This window comes from Urocampus carinirostris, chromosome 3 (assembly GCF_059441175.1).
Source record: "Urocampus carinirostris isolate Australia breed hairy pipefish chromosome 3, RoL_Ucar_1.0, whole genome shotgun sequence".
Lineage (NCBI taxonomy): Eukaryota > Metazoa > Chordata > Actinopteri > Syngnathiformes > Syngnathidae > Urocampus > Urocampus carinirostris.
Window position 1 is genome coordinate 6,835,676 of NC_142351.1, and position 23,581 is coordinate 6,859,256.

A 23,581-nucleotide genomic window follows, 5' to 3' on the forward strand; every position below is an offset into this window, starting at 1 on the left:
CAAAAATTAATGATGTTCCGTGTTTGAACTCAGATGAATCAAAATTGGAAAAAGATAACATTTGAATTCATTTTGACGATTGCCGGTTCAAACCGAATCGATTCGGGAAGCCATTTTCAATTCCCTGCTTTAATTGCTCATAACATGACACGTTTTTTTCCTGTTTTGTGTACGTTTTAGGCGAGAAGTACTACACTTGGCCGATAACTTCAACGAGCTCGGTCCAGTCAGCTGGAAACTCGCATTGTGCCTTGCTGTCGTCTGGCTGGTTTGTTACTTCTGCGTGTGGAAAGGAATTAAATCCACCGGGAAGGTAATTGTAACTTTCTAACCCTTGGATTTTTCAACAAGTAGAGTATTTTCAGGAACATAGGACGTACTATGTAAAAAGGCGCAGTCTCTGGTTCTAGTTTTGTTTTTAACACTACACAGGGCGCACCGCATGATAGGGTGCGGTTGCCCTATACCACAGGTGTCAAACAGGACAACACTCAGAGAAGCGCAAGAGAAAAACAAGCTGCAGGTGGAAATATGTCAACTTGATGTTGCCAAAGCCAGGTGCCTCGGACAAAGACACTGTACTTGTATTTCTCTCTCTCTCTCTCTCTCTGTCTCTCTCTCTCTCTCTCTCTCTCTCACCTCTCTTCTCTTTCACTCTCTCTCTGTCTCTCTCTCTCTCTCTCTCTCTCTCTCTCACCCCTCTTCTCTTTCTCTCTCGCTCACCAATTTTCTCTTTCTCTCTCTCTATCTCTCTCTCTCACCCCTTTTTACTCTCTCACTCTCTCACCCCTTTTCTCTCTCTCTCTCACCCCTTTTTTCTCTCTTTCTCTCTCTCTCACCCCATTTCTCTCTCTCTCTCACCCCTTTTCTCTCTCTCTCACCTCTTTTCTCTCTCTCTCTGTCTCTCACCCCTTTTCTCTCACTCTCTCTCTCACCCCTTTTCTTTCTCTCTCTGTCTCTCTCTCTCTCTCACCCCTTTCTCTCTCTCCGTCTCTCTCTCTCTCACCCCTTTCTCTCTCTCTGTCTCTCACCCATTTTCTCCCTCTCTCTGTCTCTCTCTCTCTGTCTTTTAACCTCTTTGCTCTAACTTCCTTTATTCATACCCTTTGCGCTTTCCCTTCTCTTTTCTCTCCTTCTGTTTTTCTATTTCCTTTTAGAATTTTTTCATCCTCTCCCTTTCTTTTACCCCTCTCTCAAAACTTTTTATCCTTTGTTTCTCACGCTATCTACCTCTCTCTCTTTCTCTTATCTTTCTTTATCTCTTTATCCGGCCCCTGACAGAATGTTTGTTCTATGGTGTGGCCCCTGAGTTAAAATGAGTTTAACACCCCTGCCCTATACTGTGCCAGCTGTTGTTTTCTCAATAAACTCATTTTATAGACTACGGTCGCTTTTTCGTTTTTATCGTTCCAATAGATATTCATTAATGAACACCTTAAACTGACTACGATTGTGACACACGCTCAGGTTTTGCAGGGGAACGAAAAACACCCAACGCATTCAATGAGGGGAAAGTGGTTTTGGATTTAGATAATATTTAAAGGTACAACTCTGTTCATTCTACTGTAGCACACTACGCTACGGGGTTAGCATCCATGAGTGCTTCCGCAAACAATGCATTGCGTGTGATGTCACATGTCCTCTTCTGCGCATGCCAGACAATTGTGGCGTTTACATTGGAGATGTATAGAAATAGCATTTAGTTGGAAACCGATGTTCCCTGTAATTTTCCTTACGGGTCTGAGCGTTCACACAAAGTCAGTGAGCAACGCTTGAAACAGCAGTGAGCAACGGCAATCCCAAGTGTGGCAACTAAGTCGTTATCAAACATGTCCAAAACTTGACATCGAGTTACATTTTGCGGAGTTTCCGGCAATGCAAAATGATTTTTCTCTTTTGAATGAATTGACTCATGTACGGTTGCAAAGGTTGCAGGCTCACAAACGTTGTTTGTTCTTACAATTCTTTCACAAGATATCCATTTCTTTTTATTTCCTGATATATTTTGTGGCATAATATTAACATTTTTGGGGGCTTATTGAGTCGGTTGTAAGATACACAAGTGTATTTAATCACATTTTTGAGTGGAAGTACAAAGATGGAAACAAGATTCACTTGATATAATTGGAAATTTTTTGAATGCAACACAAACTTTTTCTTCTTTTTTCAGTGTTTTTTTCTACTTTTTTAGAAATTCTTTTAAAAAAATCTCATTGTGTTTACTTTTTCCCAGCTGTTACTTTTTTCTTTTTGTCCTCTATTTACTTTTTTCCTACATTTCTTTCTTTTATTTTTATCTGGCTTTTTTCTAAATTTTTCCTTCTTTTTTCTCTTCCTTTTGTTTCTTTTTTCTCAGCTTTTCACTACTTTTTCATTTTGGTATTTTTTTCTTTTTTTTTCTATTCCCCCCTTCCTTGAAGTCATTTTGTGCATAATTTTACATAATATTTGGTCATGTTGGGATTAAAGAAGCAAAAATGACCCGAAGAGTCGTTGAGGACCCGAAAGAGCCGGTTCCTTTTAGTGAGCCGAGCCGAAGAAGCCGGTTCTCGAAAAACTCTACTGACTTTACTTTTCAACTTTGTTCGACATTGACTTCAAAATACCGCATTTAGAAAACAGCGTCAGAGGAACCCGTGTATTTTAACCTTCATGCACTTTTTTGTTACTTTTTTCTTTTTGTTGTCTATTTACTTTTTTCCTACAACTCTTTATTTTAAATTTTTCCTTCTTTTTTTCTCTTCCTTTTGTTTCTTTCTTTCTCAGCTTTTCACTACTTTTTTATTTTGATATGTTTTTCTTTTTTTGTTCTATTCCCCCTTCCTTTAAGTCATTTTGTGCATCATTTTACATAATATTTGGTCATGTTGTTGTGAAAGAAGCAAAAACAACCCGAAGAGCCGTTTAGGACCCGAAAGAGCCGGTTCCTTATAGTGAGCCGAGCCGAAGAAGCCATTTCTCGACCAACTCTACTAACTTTACTCAACTTCGTTCGACTTCGACTCGACTTCAAAATACCGCATTTAGGACACAACGTCAGAGGTACCCGTGTATTTTGACCTTCATGCACTTTTTTGTTACTTTTTTCTTTTTGTTGTCTATTTACTTTTTTCCTACATTTCTTTATTTTCTTTTTTTCTGGCTTTTCTAATTTTTTCCTTCTTTTTTTCTCTTCCTTTTGTTTCTTTTTTTCTCAGCTTTTCACTACTTTTTTATTCTATTCCCCCCTTCCTTTAAGTCATTTTGTGCATCATTTTACATAATATTTGGTCATGTTGTTGTGAAAGAAGCAAAACAATCCGAAGAGCCGTTTAGGACCCGAAAGAGCCGGTTCCTTATAGTGAGCCGAGCCGAAGAAGCCGGTTCTCGACCAACTCTACTAACTTTACTCAACTTCGTTCTACTTCGACTCGACTTCAAAATGCCGCATTTAGGACACAACGTCAGGGGAACCCGTGTATTTTGACCTTCATGCACTGTAACTTTGACTTAATTCGCTTCTTAATGAGCAATTTTGAGCCCTGATTTTTGTGCGCTGGCTCGATTTTCTTGTGCGCTGAGAATGTGAGCTTAGAGGGAACACTGCATGCAACAAAATATTAGAATTTCTAAATCCTACCCTTTTAAAAAATATAGCATTGTTTTGAGGTTGTACAGTCAACAGCAGACACTGCTATTTTTGGAACACACTCCTTTGAACTATTTTCCAAATGAAAATCTACTCCACCTATTGCCAGGGTTGGGTAGGGTTACTTTAACTGGATTACTTTCAATGACTTTTGGATTACTCCAATAGCAAATATGCTAATAAAAGACAAAAGAAACTCAATATGAATCAAATGACTGAATTTCGTGCAGGCTTGGGGAGTAACGGATTACATGGAAGGGCAAAAATTATGTTTGGGTTTATTTTCATTTTGTTTCTGTCGCATTTTATGTTCGTTTTGCCAGAGATCAAAGCCAGGAGAGAAAGCTTACCACGTGTTGTGAGTCATCATTTGATTCATATTTACTTTCTTTTGTCTTTTATTAGCATATTTGGTATTGGAGTAATCCAAAAGTCATTGAAAGTAATCCAGTTCAAGTAACCCTACCCAACCCTGGTCGCATTTGATGTTCGTTTTGCCGGAGATCAAAGAGATCAAAGCCAGGAGAGAAAGCTTACCACGTGTTGTGAGTCATCATTTGATTCATATTTACTTTCTTTTGTCTTTTATTAGCATATTTGGTATTGGAGTCATCCAAAAGTCATTGAAAGTAATCCAGTTCAAGTAACCCTACCCAACCCTGGTCGCATTTGATGTTCGTTTTGCCGGAGATCAAAGAGATCAAAGCCAGGAGAGAAAGCTTACCACGTCTTGTGAGTCATCATTTGATTCATATTTAGTTTATTTGTCTTTTATTCGCATATTTGGTATTGGAGTAATCCAAAAGTCATTGAAAGTAATCCAGTTCAAGTAACCCTACCCAACCCTGGTCGCATTTGATGTTCGTTTTGCCGGAGATCAAAGAGATCAAAGCCAGGAGAGAAAGCTTACCACGTGTTGTGAGTCATCATTTTATTCATATTTAGTTTCTTTTGTCTTTTATTAGCATATTTAGTATTGGAGTAATCCAAAAATCATTGAAAGTAATCCAGTTCAAGTAACCCTACCCAACCCTGCCTGTTGCTAACTTGTTTGGCATGTAACAATAAAAATGTATGAAAACCTGAGATACTCTGGTTATTATTTTGAACAGGACGGTACTTTTTCGCTGAATATTTCCATTTTGCTCATTTCTTTTGCACTGTTTTTTTTCTAGGTGGTGTATGTCACGGCCACTTTTCCTTATTTGATGCTTTTTGTGCTGCTGGTGCGCGGTGTCACTCTACCCGGAGCAGCTCAGGGGATCGTTTACTACCTTAAACCCAACCACACTCGCTTGGCGGACCCGCAGGTAAAGACAGAGGACGAGACAATCCAATGGGAACTAGGTTTTGTATTTTTGTATCACTTTTTGGCCTCCATTTTAAATGCACACGGTGGCAGATTTAATTTCTTAAAGTATTTAACTAAATGAACTCCATCAAATTCGACCCTGACCCAGGCAGGAGTCAGGGTCGAAAAGGCTTGCCTAGTATACACGGAGATTTGCAGACGGACTGACAACAGGAGATTGACAGGACTGGGTTCAAATACTGACAGGGAGCCAATCAGAAACTGCGGCGCTTGGTGCCAAATGAGCGGATGTACAAGCAGGGTTTCCATATATGTTTTCTAACCAGGATTGGGTAGGGTTACTTGAACTGGATTACCGTATTTTCCGCACTATAAGGCGCACCTAAAAGCCTTTATTTTTTTCAAAAGCTGACCATGCAACTTATAATACAGTGCGCCTTATTTATGGATCAATTTTAAAATTGCAAAGTCTTGCAACTTACGCAACAGTCGCCGACTCGATTTTCCCCCGAACGCTAAGTATTACGCGGCGTATGCTGGGATTTATTTACCTGCGTTTCATTGGCTAACCAATGTGTCAATCATCATTTCAATCAATCACTATTGGCTAAAGTTATTCGGAGGTAAAGGGGGCGGATCCTTTTTATCATTTACAGGCTGGCATAGGCTAAAGTGGCGAAACAAAGCCTGCAATTGGCCAAAAAAGATGAATGTTTATGGCACGTGGCTGACGGCATAGAGAAAGCATTTTTTACTGTTCTGTATTTGTGAATATTTTATTCTCCTGGATTTACTACACTCACGGATATAAGAGGACCATGGCTGCACATTATTATCGAACGCAACGACTTCGGTGAGCTACTTCGGGTTTTATATTGTCCCTGTATCTTGTTTCAGACTGAACTCGATGTTTCTGTGATAAGCGGTGCAGATAATGGATGGAATGGAGTGTCTATTTTTAAATGAAACTCAATTCCAAGTGTTTTTTGTCATATGCCCAGTAAAGTTGCGAGCGAAAAAGAAAATAGAAACTAAGGAATGGTTGGCATTTCTTGAATCCCAAGACTTTAACCTTCCGGATGATGGAACGATTCATTTGAGTGGCATCGTACGGACACCGCATCCGCACGTGTCTACGACACGTATTTGCTTCTTTGCAAGCTTTGGGAATGTTAAGGGGGTAATAAGTTGGACTGAACCATCTGACTGTTTTGTCGACGTTCCCATTGTAGCGCCTTACAATCCGGTGCGTCTTATGTATGTCAAAAATTGGACCAAAAACTATTTATTCGGGGTGCGCCCTATAACCCGGTGCGCCTTATAGTGCGGAAAATACGGTACTTTCAATGACTTTTGGATGACTCAAATAGCAAATATGCTAATAAAAGACAAAAGAAACTCAATATGAATAAAATGATGACTCACAACACGTGGTAAGCTTTCTCTCCTGTCTTTGATCTCTTTGATCTCCGGCCAAACGAACATAAAATGCGACAGAAACACAATGAAAATCAATCCAAAAAGCTTGCCAACATCATTTTTGCCGTTCCATGTATTCCGTTACTCCCCAAGGCTGCACACAATGTAGTCATTTTATTCATATTTAGTTTCTTTTATCTTCTATTAGCATATTTGGTATTGGAGTAATCCAAAAGTCTGAAAGTAATCTAGTTCAAGTAACCCTACCCAACCCTCGTTGTCACAATATGTTCAACCCATTTTGTCACAATGACAATAAAGGTATATTCTATTCTATTTGTTCCTTTATCTTTTTTGTTTTCTTTTATCCTCACTGTTAAATGTGAACCTGGAGTGTCACGTCCAATTTCGTTAGGTAGGGTTACTTTAACTGAATTACTTTCAATAACTTTTGGATGACTCCAATACCAAATATGCTAATAAAAGACAAAATAAACTCAATATGAATAAAATGATGACTCACAACACGCAGTAGGGTTTCTCTCCTGGCTTTGATCTCTTTGATCTCCAGCAAAACGAACATAAAATGCGACCAGGGTTGGGTAGGGTTTCTTGAACTGGATTACTTTCAATGACTTTTGGATGACTCCAATAACAAATATGCTCATAAAAGACAAAAGAAACTAAATAGGAATAGAATAATGACTCACAACACAGGGTAAGCTTTCTCTCCTGGCTTTGATCTCTTTGATCTCAGGCAAAACTAACATAAATTGCAGGGTTGGGCTGGGTTACTTTAACTTGATTACTTCCAATGACTCCAAAACCAAATATGCCAATAAAAGACAAAAGAAACTAAATATGAAGAAAATGATGACTCACAACACGTGGTAAGCTTTCTCACCTGGCTTCGATCTCTTTGATCTCCGGCAAAACGAACATAAAATGCGACCAGGGTTGGGTAGGGCTACTTTAACTGGATTACTTTCAATGACTTTTGGATTACTCCAATAACAAATATGCTAGTAAAAGACAAAATAAAGTAAATATGAATCAAATGATGACTCACAACACGTGGTAAGCTTTCTCTCCTGGCTTTGATCTCTTGGATCTCCGGCAAAACGAACACAAAATGCGACAGAAACAAAATGAAAATCAATCCAACATCATTTTTGCCCTTCCATGTATTCCGTTACTCCCCAAGCCTGCACAAAATGGAGTAATTTTATTCATATTTAGTTTCTTTTGTCTTTTATTAGCATGTTTGGTATTGGAGTAATCCAAAAGTCATTGAAAGTAATCCAGTAAAAGTAACCCGACCCAACCCTGTTCATAGTAACAAAAGCGTGTACTTCACAGGTATGGATGGATGCAGGTACCCAGGTCTTCTTCTCTTACGGAATCTGTTTGGGAAGCCTGACGGCTCTCGGCAGCTACAACAAATACAACAACGATTGTTACAAGTGAGTCTTTTATACAGTCCAACACGCTCAGGCACCCAAATCCGATTTTCAGGCCGTCGTCTGTGAAATAGTAGATGCTATTGGTCAGAGGGTTTCCAGAAGGAATGAATGGAATGGTCCAAAACACACGTTTGGACACAACCACACCCTCAGGAAAAGCCTTGCTAACCCGTTTTCACACTCAGTTCAGTCTTGCACAGAAAACGCAGCAGGACGAGCTAACTTCAAATCAAATCAAAAATTTCTGTAAAGTAAATCGCCTTTCACGAAAATCAGGGCTCCAAATTGCTAATTAAGAAGAGAATTAAGTCGAAGTTACAGTGCATGAAGGTACAAATACACGGGTTCCCCTGACGCTGTGTTCTAAATGCAGTATTTTGAAGTTAATGTCAAAGTAGAACAAAGTCGAGTAAAGTCAGTAGAGTTTTTCGAGAACCGGCTTCTTCGGCTCGGCTCACTAAAAGGAACCGGCTCTTTCGGGTCCTAAACGGCTCTTCGGGTTGTTTTTGCTTCTTTCATTCCTATATGAACAAATATTATGTAAAATGATGCACAAAATGACTTCAAGGAAGGGGGCAATAGAACAAAAAAGAAAAAAATACCAAAATGGAAAAAGTAGTGAAAAGTTTAGAAAAAAAGAAACAAATGGAAGAGAAAAAATAAGGAAAAATTCAGAAAAAAAGGAAAAAAAGAAAAGAAAGAAACAAAGGAAAAAAGTAAATAGAGAACAAAAAGAAAAAAGTAACAGCTCGGAAAAAATAAACACAATGAGTTTTTTTAAAGGAATTAAAAAAAAAAGAGAAAAAAAAGGAAAAAAGAAGAAAAAGTTTGTGTTGCATTCAAATAATTTCCAATTACACCAAGTCAATCAGTAGGACCTCGCTACTTCGCAGTTCCACGTTCGCAGCTTCAGAGCTTCGCGGGTCTAAAAAAAAATAATGATAAAATAAAATATTTAAAAAAATAAAATATATATTGTGGACTGAGCAATTTGGAAAAACACTGGACTATCTGTAATGTGTAATGTAAGATGAAACATCAAACATTCCTGTTGTATCCAGCAACTCTGTTTGACCCTCACCCCCTTCATCAAAACAAAAGGAAGAGAAAAGGTGGTGGTGTCAAACAGGCGGCCCGTGGGCCAGATCAGGTCCGCTAAGGGATTTAACACTCAGAGAAGCGCAAGAGGAAAACAAGCTGCGGGTTGAAATATGTCCACTTGATGTTGCCAAAGAAAGGTGCCTTGGACAAAGACACTGTACTTGTATTTCTTTCTCTCTCTCTCTCTCTCTCTCTCTCTCTCTCTCTCTCTCTCTCTCTCTCTCTCTCTCTGTTTTCTCTTTCTCTCTTCCTAGCATTCGTGCTTTCTTTTCTTTTTTCTCCCCTTCTGTCTTTCTGTTTCTCTTTGGATTTCTTTCTTCCTCTCCCTTTCTTTTCCCACTCTCTCTCTCCCTCTCTCTGTCTCTATCTCTCTCTTTCTCTCTCTCTCTGTTTTCTCTTTCTCTCTTCTTAGCATTCGTGTTTTCTTTTCTTTTTTCTCCCCTTCTGTCTTTCTGTTTCTCTTTGGATTTCTTTCTTCCTCTCCCTTTCTTTTCCCACTCTCTCTCTCCCTCTCTCTGTCTCTATCTCTCTCTTTCTCTCTCTCTCTGTTTTCTCTTTCTCTCTTCTTAGCATTCGTGTTTTCTTTTCTTTTTTCTCCCCTTCTGTCTTTCTGTTTCTCTTTGGATTTCTTTCTTCCTCTCCCTTTCTTTTCCCACTCTCTCTCTCCCTCTCTCTGTCTCTCTCTCTCTCTTTCTCTCTCTCTCTCTCTCTCTCTCTGTTTTCTCTTTCTCTCTTCCTAGCATTCGTGCTTTCTTTTCTTTTTTCTCCCCTTCTGTCTTTCTATTTCTCTTTGGATTTCTTTCTTCCTCTCCCTTTCTTTTCCCTCTCTCTCTCTCTCTCTCTCTCTCTCTCTTTCTCTCTCTCTCTCTTTCTCTCTGTTTTCTCTTTCTCTCTCCCTAGCATCCGTGCTTTCTTTTCTCTTTTCTCCCCTTCTGTCTTTCTATTTCTCTTTGATTTTTTTTCTTCCTCTCCCTTTTTTTTCCCACTCTCTCACGACTTTTGATCTTTTGTTTCTCACGCTCTCTCCCTTTCTCTCTTTTTCTTTCTTTGTCCCGCCCTCTCTCCTTTTTCCTCCCTCTTCCTCTTATTTCTTTATCCCTCTTTTTCTTTCTCTTTAATCTACTCGTCCGGCCCCCGACAGAATGTTTGTTCTATGGTGTGGCCCCCAAAGTTCAAATGAGTTTGACACCCCTGCATGAGTCAATTCATTCAAAAGTGAAAAAAAATTTACTTTGCCGGAAACTCAGCAAAATGTAAGTTGATGTCAAGTTTTGGACGTGTTTCATCTTAAACTCAGAGTCTCAAAGGCTTGTGTGAGAAACGTCACGCGTTTGGGTCCTGAGCCTGTTCCGGTTCTTGACACTTTGTCACCCTCCTTTTCTCCTTTTTCCTCTTCTCTCTCTGTCTCTATTGAGCTCTCGCTTTCTCTCTTCCCTTTTCTCATTCTTTCTTTTCCTCTCTTTTTCTTTCTCTGTTTCTTTCTCTTTTCTTTCTCTTATTCTTTTTTATTCCTTTCTCTTTCTCTCTAATTCATTTTTACTCTATTTCTCTCGCTTTATTTCTCTCTCTATTCCTCTCACTTTCTTTGTCTTTGATTCTGTCTCTCGTTCTTTCGATTCATTGATTTTTCTCGCTTTGTCTCATTCTCTCTCTCTCTCTCTCACACTCATTTTTCTCTTTCTCTTGTCTCTCTGTTTTCCTCTCTCTTTTCTTTCTCTCTCGCTCTCTTTTTTCCTTTCTATCACTCTATCTCCTTTCTCTCTTATCTTTTGTTTTTTTTCTCTTTGTCTCTCGCTTTGTCCCTCTCTCAATCTCTTGCTCTGTCTCTTCCTTTCTTTTATTCTTTCTCTCATCTTTATTTTCTCCCTTTTGCTTTATCTCTCTCTCTTTCTCTCTTTCCCTCCGTTGTTCTTCCTCTTTTTCTCTAATTATTTTTTCCTCACTTTATTTCTCCCCCTATTCCTCTCACTTTCTTTGTCTTTGTTCCTCTCTCTCGTTCTTTCTATTCATTTCTTTTTCTCGCTTTGTCTCATTCTCTCTCTCACACTCCTTTTTCTCTTTCTCTTGCCTCTCTTTTTTCCTCTCTTTTCTTTCTCGCTCTCTTTCTTCCTTTCTATCTCTCTATCTCCTTTCTCTCTTGTCTTTTTTTTTCTCTTTGTCTCTCGCTTTGTCCCTCTCTCAATCTCTTGCGCTCTGTCTCTTCCTTTCTTTTATTCTTTCTCTCATCTTTATTTTCTCCCTTTTGCTTTCTCTCTCTCTCTTTCTCTCTTTCCCTCCATTGTTCTTCCTCTTTTTCTCTAATTCTTTTTTCCTCACTTTATTTCTCTCTATTCCTCTCACTTTCTTTGTCTTTGTTTCTCTCTCTCGTTCTTTCTATTCATGTCTTTTTCTCGCTTTGTCTCATTCTCTCTCTCACACTCCTTTTTGTCTTTCTCTTGCCTCTATTTTTTCCTCTCTTTTCTTTCTCGCTCTCTTTCTTCCTTTCTATCTCTCTATCTCCTTTCTCTCTTATCTTTTGTTTTCTCTTTGTCTCTCGCTTTATCTCTCTCTCAATCTCTTGCGCTCTGTCTCTTCCTTTCTTTTATTCTTTCTCTCATCTTTATTTTCTCCCTTTTGCTTTATCTCTCTCTCTTTCTCTCTTTCCCTCCATTGTTCTTCCTCTTTTTCTCTAATTATTTTTTCCTCACTTTATTTTTCCCCCTATTCCTCTCACTTTCTTTGTCTTTGTTTCTCTCTCTCGTTCTTTCTATTCATTTCTTTTTCTTGCTTTGTCTCATTCTCTCTCTCACACTCCTTTTTCTCTTTCTGCATGAGTCAGTTCATTCGAAAGTGAAAAAAAATTTACATTGCCGGAAACTCAGCAAAATGGACATGTTTCATCTTAAACTCAGAGTCTCAAATCTTGTAGTTTTGGTAAAAGTTTAAGACCTCAGTTCAGTCTCGAGGCCATTAACTCCCTACAGACTGATGCCAAATGCCGTTTGAGTGTCCAAATATGACATTTTTGTCATTTTTTCGTTTTTTTTGTGTCTTTCTCCGCAAACAGAGACTCGTATCTCCTGTGCCTCTTGAACAGTTCCACCAGTTTCCTGGCGGGTTTTGCCATTTTCTCGGTCTTGGGTTTTATGGCGCAGGAGCAAGAGGTAGACATCGCAACCGTGGCTCAGTCAGGTAAAAATCACATCCAGTATTGCTTGTACACTGATCCTTTAATTTTCACAATCTGAAAATCCAAACATTGTATTCTATATTTTCTAAAAGTATTTTAAAAGCATTCCCAAAGGTTTACAGCCCTAAAACCTTTGCGTCTGTTTGTTTTACTTTGGCCTGTGGTTTAGACATTATGAAAGAGTTGTAAATGTTTGATTTTGTCATGGTTGCCATGGTGCCCAATTGGCCCCGCCCGTGTGTGTCACGGTTGCCACGGTGCCCAATTGGCCGTGTGGTGCCAGCTGCGGCTCGTTGAGAGATTGACTTTCTGTTTATATAAAGCTCAGCGCTCTCTTGCTTCGGTTGTCAGCCCGTCAAACAAACCTCCGCCACACAAGACGTGGGTTCTGACTCGGTCCTGTTTTCCTGTGATATCTCTGGTCCGGTATTGTTCCCGTTTATTGTCGTCCAGTTTAATTTCGGGTTCCAGTTTACTTTCCGTCTGTTTTTGTCCTGTTTATTACTCTCACCAGTTTTCGTTCCCGTCTAGTTTCTCCTGTTAATTTTTGATTTCCTGATCCGTTATCTATCCTGTCTGTCACTTCCTGTCCGGTATCGACCCCATCCGTCCGATATCAACTCGGGCATCTGGAATCGGTCTCGTCGGTCTCTGGCTTCCGGTCTTTCCAGAATCCAGCCCACTAAAGGAATGTTTTTGTCACGGCCCTTGTTAACAGATTGGCTTTCTGTCTATTCTAAGCTCAGTGCTCTCACTCTTCCTTTGTCAGTCCGTCAACGAACCTCTGCCCCGCAAGTGGTGGGTTTCGACTCGGTCCTGTTTCCTGTAGGCATTTCCTGTCCTGTATTGTTCCAGTTTATTTTGTCCTGTTTAATATCGGTTTCCAGTTTCATTCCCGTCTAGTTTGTCCTGTTTAATTTCGATACCCTGTTTTGATATCAATCCTGTCCGTCCCGTTGTTTGATTTCAGTTTCCAGTTTCGTTCCCGTCTAGTTTGTCCTGTTAAATATTGTTACCCTGTTTTGATATCAATCCTGTCCGTCCCGTTGTTTAATTTCGGTTTCCTGTTTCGTTCCCGTCTAGTTTGTCCTGTTTTATTTAGATATCCTGTTTTGATATCATACCTGTCCCTCCCGTTGTTCAATTTCGGTTTTCCAGTTTCGTTCCCGTCTAGTTTGTCCTGTTTGATTTCAATATCCTGTTTTGATATCAATCCGGTCTGTCCTGTTGTTTACTTTCGGTTTCCATTTTCGTTCCGGTCTAGTTTGTCCTGTTTAGGTTATCAATCCTGTCCGTCCCGTTGTTTCATTTCGGTTTCCAGTTTCATTCCTGTCTAGTTTGTCCTGTTTATATTCGATATCCTGTTTTGATATCAACCCTGTCTGTCCTCGTCGGTCTCTGGCTTCCTGTTTCTCCACACCAGACTGGCTACCTAACGTGCATGACTCCCCATTTCCTGTAAAATAAAGGCTTGTGTGAGATCGTCACGCGATTGGGTCCTGCATCGGGCGCCATGGCAACCGTGACAGAATGAACAGTTTTATTGCAATTAAAAGCAATTTTAAGAGCAGCTGGCTAGCTTCGTGCTAGCATCGGGTGTCCGCTATTTAACCCAAGTCCTTGCGACATTTGAATGTAGAGTCCCAAATGTAAAGGTTTCCCAGAAGTTGTAGCTCCAGGTCATCCGTTTCAACAGGTAATGGATCTGGTGCTGCTTAAATATAGGCCACACAGGGGATGATTTTGAGGGTTGCTAACGTAAGCCTAGCCTCAGTAGCCCGGACCTGCAGCTCCGCCTCAGTCGTTTCTCGAATCCGCTAATAATCCACGGAGCACCCACTGGTGATCACCATATTTTCTCGCTCTTCTGACTGTCCTCAGAGTCCGAATGAATTGATGAATTTCTTTTCAGTGTAAAATACTAGCGTTTCCAAGCTTCCCAGTTTAAATTTGAGGGGCAGCAACCTAATCTGTCCCTGCCGTCTGACATCCATCAGAACACAATACACAATACAATGATATCAATGACAATAAAGACAATTCGTGTCCTCACAGGACCTGGTCTGGCCTTCATTGCCTTCCCCAGAGCGGTAGCCATGATGCCTCTTCCCCAACTGTGGTCGGTCTGCTTTTTCCTCATGATCATCATGCTGGGGTTGGACACGCAGGTGGGTCACCAGCAGTGTTCCCTCTAAGTTGCGCGCGTGGGCAATTGAGCACTGCTTGCACATTCTCAGCGCACAAGAAAATCTAGCCAGCGCACAAAAATCAGGGCTTGAAATTGCTCATTAAGAAGCCAATTAAGTCAAAGTTACAGTGCATGATGGTAAAAATACACGGTTCCCCTGACGCTGTGTTTTAAATGCGGTATTTGGAAGTCGAGTCGAAGTAGAACGAAGTTGAGTCAAGTCAGTAGAGTTTTTCGAGAACCGGCTTCTTCGGCTCGGCTCACTAAAAGGAACCGACTCTTTCGGGTCCTAAACGGCTCTTCAGGTTGTTTTCGCTTCTTTCATCCCAACATGACGAAATATTATGTAAAATGATGCACAAAATGACTTCAAGGAAGGGGGGAATAGAACAAAAAAGAAAAAAATACCAAAATGAAAAAGTAATGAAAAGCTGAGAAAAAAAGAAACAAAAGGGAGAGAAATTTGTTTTTAGAAAAAAAAGCCAGAAATAAAGAAAAGAAAGAAATGTAGGAAAAAAAGTAAATAGAGAAGAAAAAGAAAAAAGTAACAGCTCGGGAAAAATAAACACAATCAGACTTTTAAAAAAAAGTAGAAAACAACACGGAAAAAAGAAGAAAATTTTTGTGTTGCATTCAAATAATTTCGAATTGTATCAAGTGAATTTTGTTGCCAACATCGTACTTCCACTACAAAATGTGATTAAGTACAGTTGTGCATCTTGCAACCGACTCAATAAGCCCCCAAAAATGTTAATATTATGCGACAAAATATATCAGGAAATAAAAAGAAATGGAAATCTTGTGAAAGAATCGTAAAAACAAACGACGTTTGTGAGCCTGCAGCCTTTGCAACCGTACATGAGTCAATTCATTCAAAAGTGAAAAATAATCATGCATCGCCGGAAACTCAGTAAAATGTAACGTGATGTCAAGTTTTGGACATGTTTGATAATGACTTAGTTGCCACACTTGGGATTGCTGTTGCTCACTGTTGTTTCAAGCGTTGCTCACCGACTTTGTGTGAACGCTCAGATCCGGGGAAAAATACAAGGAACATTGGTCACCAGCATGCTACATGTTCCAAGTTCTTGTCTACCTGAAAGGACAAGGCTGTCCCAGAGTTGTGTCCCGACAATGGTCCTAAATCCTTTCTCTTTTGTTGCAGTTTGTGAGTCTGGAGGCTTTGATGACTTCCGTCACCGACTTGTACCCTCGTCTGATCCGACGTGGTTACCGGAGAGAGCTGCTCCTGCTTTTTATCTGCTTGGTTTGCTTCTCGCTCGGGCTTATCATGGTGACGCCGGTAACTTGAATTCTGCGTCACCTGAAACGGGGGTCGGGAACATTTCTGACCCAGAGAGTCAAAAAAGCTCGAATCGTTTTAAAAACCAAATTCAACAAAACCACCAAACTCCAGACCAAAGCTAATTTATCATCATTTCTTAAATTCACTCTGTGTCTTTTTAAATCTCTTGAATAATAATAATGCCAGGGCCTGTGTCCCATATGTGTCAGGACCAGAACGGAGACAGAACCCACTCGTGTTGCGTTTTATTGGAAGAAAGACAAAGGGTTGCACCCACAATCATGTGATTGATGGACGCAGGAAGCAGGTCGCTCCGAACGCGGAAGTGGAACTTCCGTGGAGAGCGATGGCGGTGTCAGGAACGGAAAAAACGGGTCAGTCGCCGGGACAGGAAAGCAAAAAAACGTGGTCGGGATCAGCAGGGAGTCGGAAGCCAGGAGAGGAGGGTAGACGTGGTCAAGACCAAAAAGGAGTGAGTCAAGGTCGAAAAGCTTGCCTAGAGTAAACTGAGGTTCGCAGACGGACCGACAACAGGTGACAGAAAGGAGTGGGTTTAAATAGGGACAGGGAGCCAATCAGAGTCCGAGGCAGTTGGCGCCAAAATCATGTAATCCTGACACAGGTAAAGTCTGTCTTTGTGACTCGACTATCGGAAAAACATTGGCCAAAAATGGAATCCATTAGAGAGCTCCTAGGCAAAAAAAACACTGCGGTCACAGAGTGGTCTCACTTTTGTCAAAAAGCATCTTGATTATCCTCAAGACCTTTGGAGAAACATGAGGATCTAAAAATGGGTCGAAGCCAGGGAACAGACGGGAGCAAAAACAGGAGTCGGGGTCGAAAAAAGCTTGCCTAGAGTAAACTGAGGTTCGCAGACGGACCGACAACAGGTGACAGAAAGGAGTGGGTTTAAATAGGGACAGGGAGCCAATCAGAGTCTGAGGCAGTTGGCGCCAAAATCATGTAATCCTGACACAGGTAAAGTCTGTCTTTGTGACTCTACTATCGGAAAAACATTGGCCAAAAATGGAATCCATTAGAGAGCTCCTAGGCAAAAAAAACACTGCTGTCACAGAGTGGTCTCACTTTTGTCAAAAAGCATCTTGATTATCCTCAATACTTTTGGAGAAACATTAGGATCTAAAAACGGGTCGAAGCACAGACGGGAGCAAAAACAGGAGTCAGGGTCGAAAAAAGCTTGCCTAGAGTACACTGACGTTCGCAGACGGACTGACAACAGGTGACAGAAAGGAGTGGGTTTAAATAGTGAGAGGGGAACACAATACCCAACCTAACCTAAAGCAATGTCCGGATATTTTTCGACATGCCGAAAAAATACAGTTTTTGCGTAAGTCGAATTTTCGTAAGTACCGGAACGTTTGTATCACTCGACTTTGGATCACGTCGAGAAACCTGCTTTCATTACATATTCTCTCCGATCCATATGTATTTACGAAAAGAGCCATTCATGGCTCGCGGGCCATAGGTTCCCGACCCCTGATCTAAAACGTCTATTTTGGAATCAGATTACTCTGAGTACTCCATTTTTTGTGTCTTTCTGCAGGGTGGTCTGTATGTTTTCCAGATTTACGATCATTTCTCCTGCAGCGGAGCCAGCCTCCTGCTTCTCTCCATATTCCAGTCTGTTGCGATTGGCTGGATTTACGGTAGGAGACGGCGTTTCCGAATCCCATCTTTCCCTCCAAATTTTTGGGAATCAAAGTATTTTTTTTGTTCTATTCCCCCTTCCTTTAAGTCATTTTGTGCATCATTTTACATAATATTTGGTCATGTTGGGATTAAAGAAGCTAAAACAACCTGAAGAGCCGTTTGGGACCCGAAAGAGCCGGTTCTCTTTAGTGAGCCGAGCCGAAGAAGCCGCTTCTCGAAAAACTCTACTGACTTCGCTCAACTTCGTTTTACTTGGACCTTGACTTCCAAATACCACTTTTAGAACAAAACATGCATGTTAGGTTGATTGGCCGGTCCAAATTGTCCCTGAGCGAGTGAGTTGTCCCAGTGTGCCCTGCGATTGGCTGGTCACCAGTTCAGGGTGTCCCCTGCCCGCTGCCCGAAGATAGCTGGGATGGGCTCCAGCACGCCCGTGACCCTACTGAGGAGAAGCGGTGCAGATAATGGATGGATGGATGCTGCTGTTGGGTTGTTGAGCCGGTTCTTTTTAGTGAGCCGAGCCGAAGAAGCCGCTTCTCGAAAAACTCTACCGACTTCACTCAACTTCGTTTTACTTGGACCTTGAATTCCAAATACTGCATTTAGAACATAACATGCATGTTAGGTTGATTTTGATTGGCCGGTCCAAATTGTCCCTGAGCGAGTGAGTTGTCCCTGTGTGCCCTGCGATTGGCTGGTAACCAGTTCAGGGTGTCCCCTGCCCGCTGCCCGAAGATAGCTGGGATGGGCTCCAGCACGCCCGTGACCCTACTGAGGAGAAGCGGTGCAGATAATGGATGGATGGATGCTGTTGTTGGGTTGTTGAGCCGGTTCTTTTTAGTGAGCCGAGCCCAAGAAGCCGCTTCTCGAAAAACTCTACTAACTTTACTCAACTTCGTTTTACTTGGACCTTGAATTCCAAATACTGCATTTAGAACAAAACATGCATGTTGGGTTGATTTTGATTGGCCGGTCCAAATTGTCCCTGAGCGAGTGAGTTGTCCCTGTGTGCCCTGCGATTGGCTGGTCACTAGTTCAGGGTGTCCTCTGCCCGCTGCCCGAAGATAGCTGGGATGGGCTCCAGCACGCCCGTGACCCTACTGAGGAGAAGCGGTGCAGATAATGGATGGATGGATGCTGCTGTTGGGTTGTTGAGCCGGTTCTTTTTAGTGAGCCGAGCCGAAGAAGCCGGTTCTCGAAAAACTCTACTGACTTTGCTCAACTTCGTTCTACTTCGACCTTGACTTCCAAATACTGCATTTAGAACACAACGTCAGGGGAGCTCGTGTATTATACTTCATGCACTGTAACTTTGACTTACCGTAAATTCCGGACTATAGAGCGCACCTGACTACTGACTATAAGCCGCACCCACCACTTTTTGAGTGATTTGGCGCTTTTGTACTCATACAAGCTGCACACATGGATAAGCCGCGGGCGCAGTGTCGCTAGTTTAATCCGGGCTACACTGTAAGTTCCATAAATGTAACTTCATAGGCAGTATACAAATTCTGAATCACAGTTGACATCACATATAGCAAATGATACCTGTAATTAAAATATGATGCAGACTTCTAAAGTCGGCGTGTCGTTGAAAGTAATCCGAGGAAACAAAATGTATATTTCCAAAGTTAAGGGTGGGAAAAATATATTCATTTTTGTTTGCTGCGACAACAGACAGATCTACCGGTAACTCAGCTTTACCACATTTCCCATCAGGCCGCGTTTTCTCCGCCCCTTCTTTTTGATTCGTCCGTAGAACACGTAACATAATAAATCTCTAAAATAAATACGTTACAAAAATATACAGTTGCAAATACATATTATACATGGTTACACATATTTACGAAGAAAGACGGTACACCGAGAGAGTTTTCAAAGCTTTGATAATAATAATATAGCTTTCGTCCCAAAGCGTGACTGTGACAGGTAGCAAGACGCTACTAGTAACACGCTCGCAATGCATCAAACGTGTCTTTCAAAAGAAAGCATCCTGTAATTGTGAAATTCACGGTAGATCGTCCTCAACTTCCTTCTCATAACAATCGCCATCAAGGGCGTCTTCCTCATTTTCGGAACGTACCTTTCCTTTACAGACAATGTATGCATAAACTTAGAGGTTGCAGTCTTCCTCGGCGCATATATTCCACCGGTCTAAATTTTACCTTTTGTACTCGAGCGCCGCTGGTGGCCGTTGGAAAAATTCCATAAATTAGCCGCTTCACTGAATAAGCCGCAGGGCTGAACATTTGGGAAAAAAATAGCGGCTTATAGTCCTGAATTTACGGTAATTTGTTTTTTAATTAGTCTCTGTCTCTTTCTCTCTTTGTGTCTTTTTACCTTATTTTGCTCTCTCTTCCTTTTTTCCTTTTCTCTCTTTCTCTCTTGTTTTTCCCTTCTCTTTTTGTCCCCTTCTTTCTCTCCTCTCTTTCTACTTTCTCTCCTCTCTTTCTTTCTATTTTCCTTTGGATTTCTTTCTCTCTCTTTCTTTCCCCCTCTCTCACTATTTCTTTTTTATCTCTTTTGTTTCTCACATTCTCACTCTCTCTTTTTTCCCTCTCCCTCTCTCTTTTTCTTTGTATCACTCGACTTTGGATCACTGTCCTGAAACGTGCTGTAATTAAATGCTATCTCCGATCCATATGTATTCACGAAAAGAGCCATTCATGGCTCGCGGGCCATAGGTTCCCGACCCCTGATCTAAAACGTCTATTTTGGAATCAGATTACTCTGAGTACTCCAATAGAACAAAACAGAACACACGCAGTTTAGGGGGAACATTGGAGAGCAGGGAGCAGAATGACATTATGAGATTACTCACAAACTCAAGCGCTCCACTCCACCAGCATTCCACTCAAAGTCAGTAGACCGAACATGGCCGCCGCTTACCCTCTGTTGTAAGGAGAATGGCCGCCAGCCAAGGCCTTGTGTGTCTCCTCCAGACCCGCAATCGGCCCCCGGGAACCCCGCCCCTCCTCTTTTCTGAGTCTGGTGGCCCCGGGGGGCCACATATCTACGCAGACTTGGCCCGGGAAGAAACACTTTTAAAAACAACTGGGTGAAATGAAGCGTTCAGTCAAAAAGGGTGTGGGAGTGTACCCTGTTTCGACAAAGAGAGGAAACGCTTCGCAGGTGATGGTTTTTACAGGGGGTCTCCAAACTTGGAAGAAAACCCGGGGGCCAGATTTTGTAACCTGAAAATGGGCGAGGGCCGACAATTCAGCCTGGCATCCTTCAATACTCTTTACAAATTCACCCTACGTTTGCAGTGCTTAGCCACCTCATCGCTCGCCTTTGTAGCGTTTTCATTTGAGGGTCTCATGAAAAGGTGCTGCTGTGCTGTGAAAACAGCTTCCAGTTGCTTCACCTTCTCACAACGTTGGATTCCAGTTCACTTGATGTAGTCTGGCAGTGCCTCTCTATATTAAATTCAGCACATGTTTACCGTGAATTCCCGTTGTTATTTTGTTCCTGTATAAGCCACGCCCCCACACGCTTTCTACCATTCGTTACGGGTGACAAACAACCAAACCTGCGCATTTAAGCTCAACCCCTGATTTCAATATTTTATTTTATAGTAGTAAATTGGATGTCAGTATATATGGTAGGGAGAGACATAATCAGGATACGGGTAGCCGGGACAGGAGAACGGAGATTGGATCGGGGATCGATACAGAAACAGAATCGGGCGGGATATGGGTAGCCGGGACAGGAAAACAGCTTGGATAGATACAGGAAACAGAATCAGGATACGAGTAGCCGGGACAGGAGAACGGAGCTTGGATCGGGGATCAATACAGAAACAGAATCGGGCGGGATATGGGTAGCCGGGACAGGAAAACGGAGCTTGGATAGGTACAGGAAACAGAATCAGGATACAGGTAGCCGGGACAGGAGGACGGAGCCTAGATCGGGGATTGATACAGGAAACAGAATCTGGTTACGGGTACCCAGGACAGGAGAACGGAGCTTGGATCGGGGATCGATACAGGAAACAGAATCGGGCGGGATATAAGTGGCCGGGACAGGAAAACGGAGCTTGGATTCAAGATCGATACAGGAAACAGAATCGAGCGGGATATGGGTAGCCGGGCCAGGAAAACAGAGCTTGGATAGATACAGGAAACAGAATCAGGATACGGGTTGCCGGGATAGGAGAACAGAGCTTGGATCGGGGATCAATACAGAAACAGAATCGGGCGGGATATGGGTAGCCAGGACAGGAAAACGGAGCTTGGATAGATACAGGAAACAGAATCAGGATACGGGTAGCCGGGACAGGAGGACAGAGCTTAGATTGGGGATCGATACAGGAAACAGAATCAGGTTACGGGTACCCAGGACAGGAGAACCGAGCTTGGATCGGGGATCGATACAGGAAACAGAATCGGGCGGGATATGGGTGGCCGGGACAGGAAAACGGAGCTTGGATACGAGCTCGATACAGGAAACAGAATCGAGCGGGATATGGGTAGCCGGGCCAGGAAAACGGAGCTTGGATAGATACAGGAAACAGAATCAGGATATGGGTTGCCGGGACAGGAGAACAGAGCTTGGATCGGGGATCAATACAGAAACAGAATCGGGCGGGATATGGGTAGCCAGGACAGGAAAACGGAGCTTGGATAGACACAGGAACCAGAATCAGGATTCGGGTAGCCGGGACAGGAGAACGGAGCTTAGATCAGGGATCGATACAGAAACAGAATCGGGCGGGATATGGGTAGCTGGGACAGGAAAACGGAGCTTGGATAGATACAGGAAACAGAATCAGGATATGGGTAGCCGGGACAGGAGGACAGAGCTTAGATCGGGGATCAATACAGGAAACAGAATCAGGTTACAGATAGCCAAGACAGGAGAACGGAGCTTGGATCGGAAACACAGAATACAGGAAACAGAATCAGGTTACGGGTACCCGGGACAGGAGAACAAAGCTTGGATCGGGAATCGATACAGGAAACAGGTCGGGATCAAAACGGGAGCCAGAGTCAAAATTGCAGCTGGGGCTGAAAGGCTGAGCACAGGTGATGGCAATTGGCAAATTTTGGCACAAGGTTTCTTAACCCCTTAGTGTTCCTGTCAAATTGTCCTCAAATCCCAATTCACTACGTACCCAAAGTCAATCAAATGCTGTTTTTGAACCGTTTGGAGAATATGGACTTTTTAGGTCCCTTTTAAAAGGAAACAGAATCGGGCGGGATATGTCAGGGTCGAAAACGGCTTGCTTAGTATACACGGAGGTTTCCAGACCGACTGACAAAAGGAGAGTGACAGGACTGGGTTTAAATAGGATCGGCCAACGAGCCGCAGCTGGCACCACACGGGCGGGTCCAATTGGGCGCCATGGCAACCGTGACATGCAGTGATCCAAACGAGAAGTTTTGGTTATATTTTTTTTATATGTGGAATAATCTTGAGCTCAGAGTTGAAAATAGGGCCCACAATCCAGTGTTCGCTGGACGCGGGAAGCAAGTCGCTCTGATACTCCAAGTGGATCTTCTGTAGTGAGTGATGGCGGTGTCAGGGACAGAAAAACTAGTCGGTAGCTGGGACTGGGAGAGCAAAGCGTGGTCGGGGTCGGAAACGAGTTGTAAGCCGGGACGGGAGAGTAGACGTAGTCGGAATTAAAAATGGGGCGTAAACCAGGACGGGAGAGCAAACATGGTCAGGATCATAACGTATCGTAGCCGGAGACAGTAGGGAGCAAAAACGGGACAGGTGGGAGTCAGGGTTGAAAAAGGCTTGCCTAGTATACACTGAGGTTCACTGACAGACTGACAACAGGGGATTTACAGGACTGGGTTCAAACAGTGACAGGGAGCCAATCAGAACCCGCGGCGGTTGGCGCCAAATGAGCAAGCACGGGCGTACGAACCCTGTGTCCTCATCCATTTTGATTGCTAAAAATTTTTTCTCTTTTTTTTGCACAAAAGGTGCTGATACCTTTTGTTCGAACATCAAGGACATGACAGGCCACCAACCCCTTCTTCTCTTCAAGGTGTGCTGGAAATACCTGACGCCGGCCGTCTGCACCGTAAGTGAGCTTCAGACATGCTCGATTCCATGTGACTTTGTGGTGAAGACCACCTTCACGTGACTTCTAGGCCACCTTCGTGTTCTCCTTGGTCTGTTGGTCTCCTCTGAGCTTAGGGAAAGGTCTGGTAGCTCCGGTTTGGGCGACGGCGCTCGGTTGGCTCCTGACCTTCTCCTCGATTTCTCTGCTCCCGATCTGGGCCATCTATGCACTGGCCGTTACACCTGGAACCTTCATGCAGGTTGAACCAGGTTCTTCGGGAGCCCGTGCTCCTCCAATCCAAATGG

General features: G+C 42.5%; 1 protein-coding gene across 1 annotated transcript in view; it reads left to right on the forward strand.

Moving 5' to 3' along the window:
• The window catches only part of LOC148368481 (sodium- and chloride-dependent GABA transporter 2-like), a 39,711-nt gene that overhangs the window by 14,924 nt on the left and 1,206 nt on the right, over positions 1-23,581 (forward strand). The window contains exons 6-14 of the mRNA XM_088330498.1: positions 181-313; positions 4,804-4,938; positions 7,719-7,822; positions 11,970-12,094; positions 14,148-14,260; positions 15,446-15,583; positions 17,151-17,253; positions 23,194-23,294; positions 23,365-23,535. Of these exons, the coding sequence (XP_088186624.1) occupies positions 181-313; positions 4,804-4,938; positions 7,719-7,822; positions 11,970-12,094; positions 14,148-14,260; positions 15,446-15,583; positions 17,151-17,253; positions 23,194-23,294; positions 23,365-23,535 (1,123 nt within the window). The remainder of the gene's footprint in view (positions 1-180; positions 314-4,803; positions 4,939-7,718; positions 7,823-11,969; positions 12,095-14,147; positions 14,261-15,445; positions 15,584-17,150; positions 17,254-23,193; positions 23,295-23,364; positions 23,536-23,581) is intronic.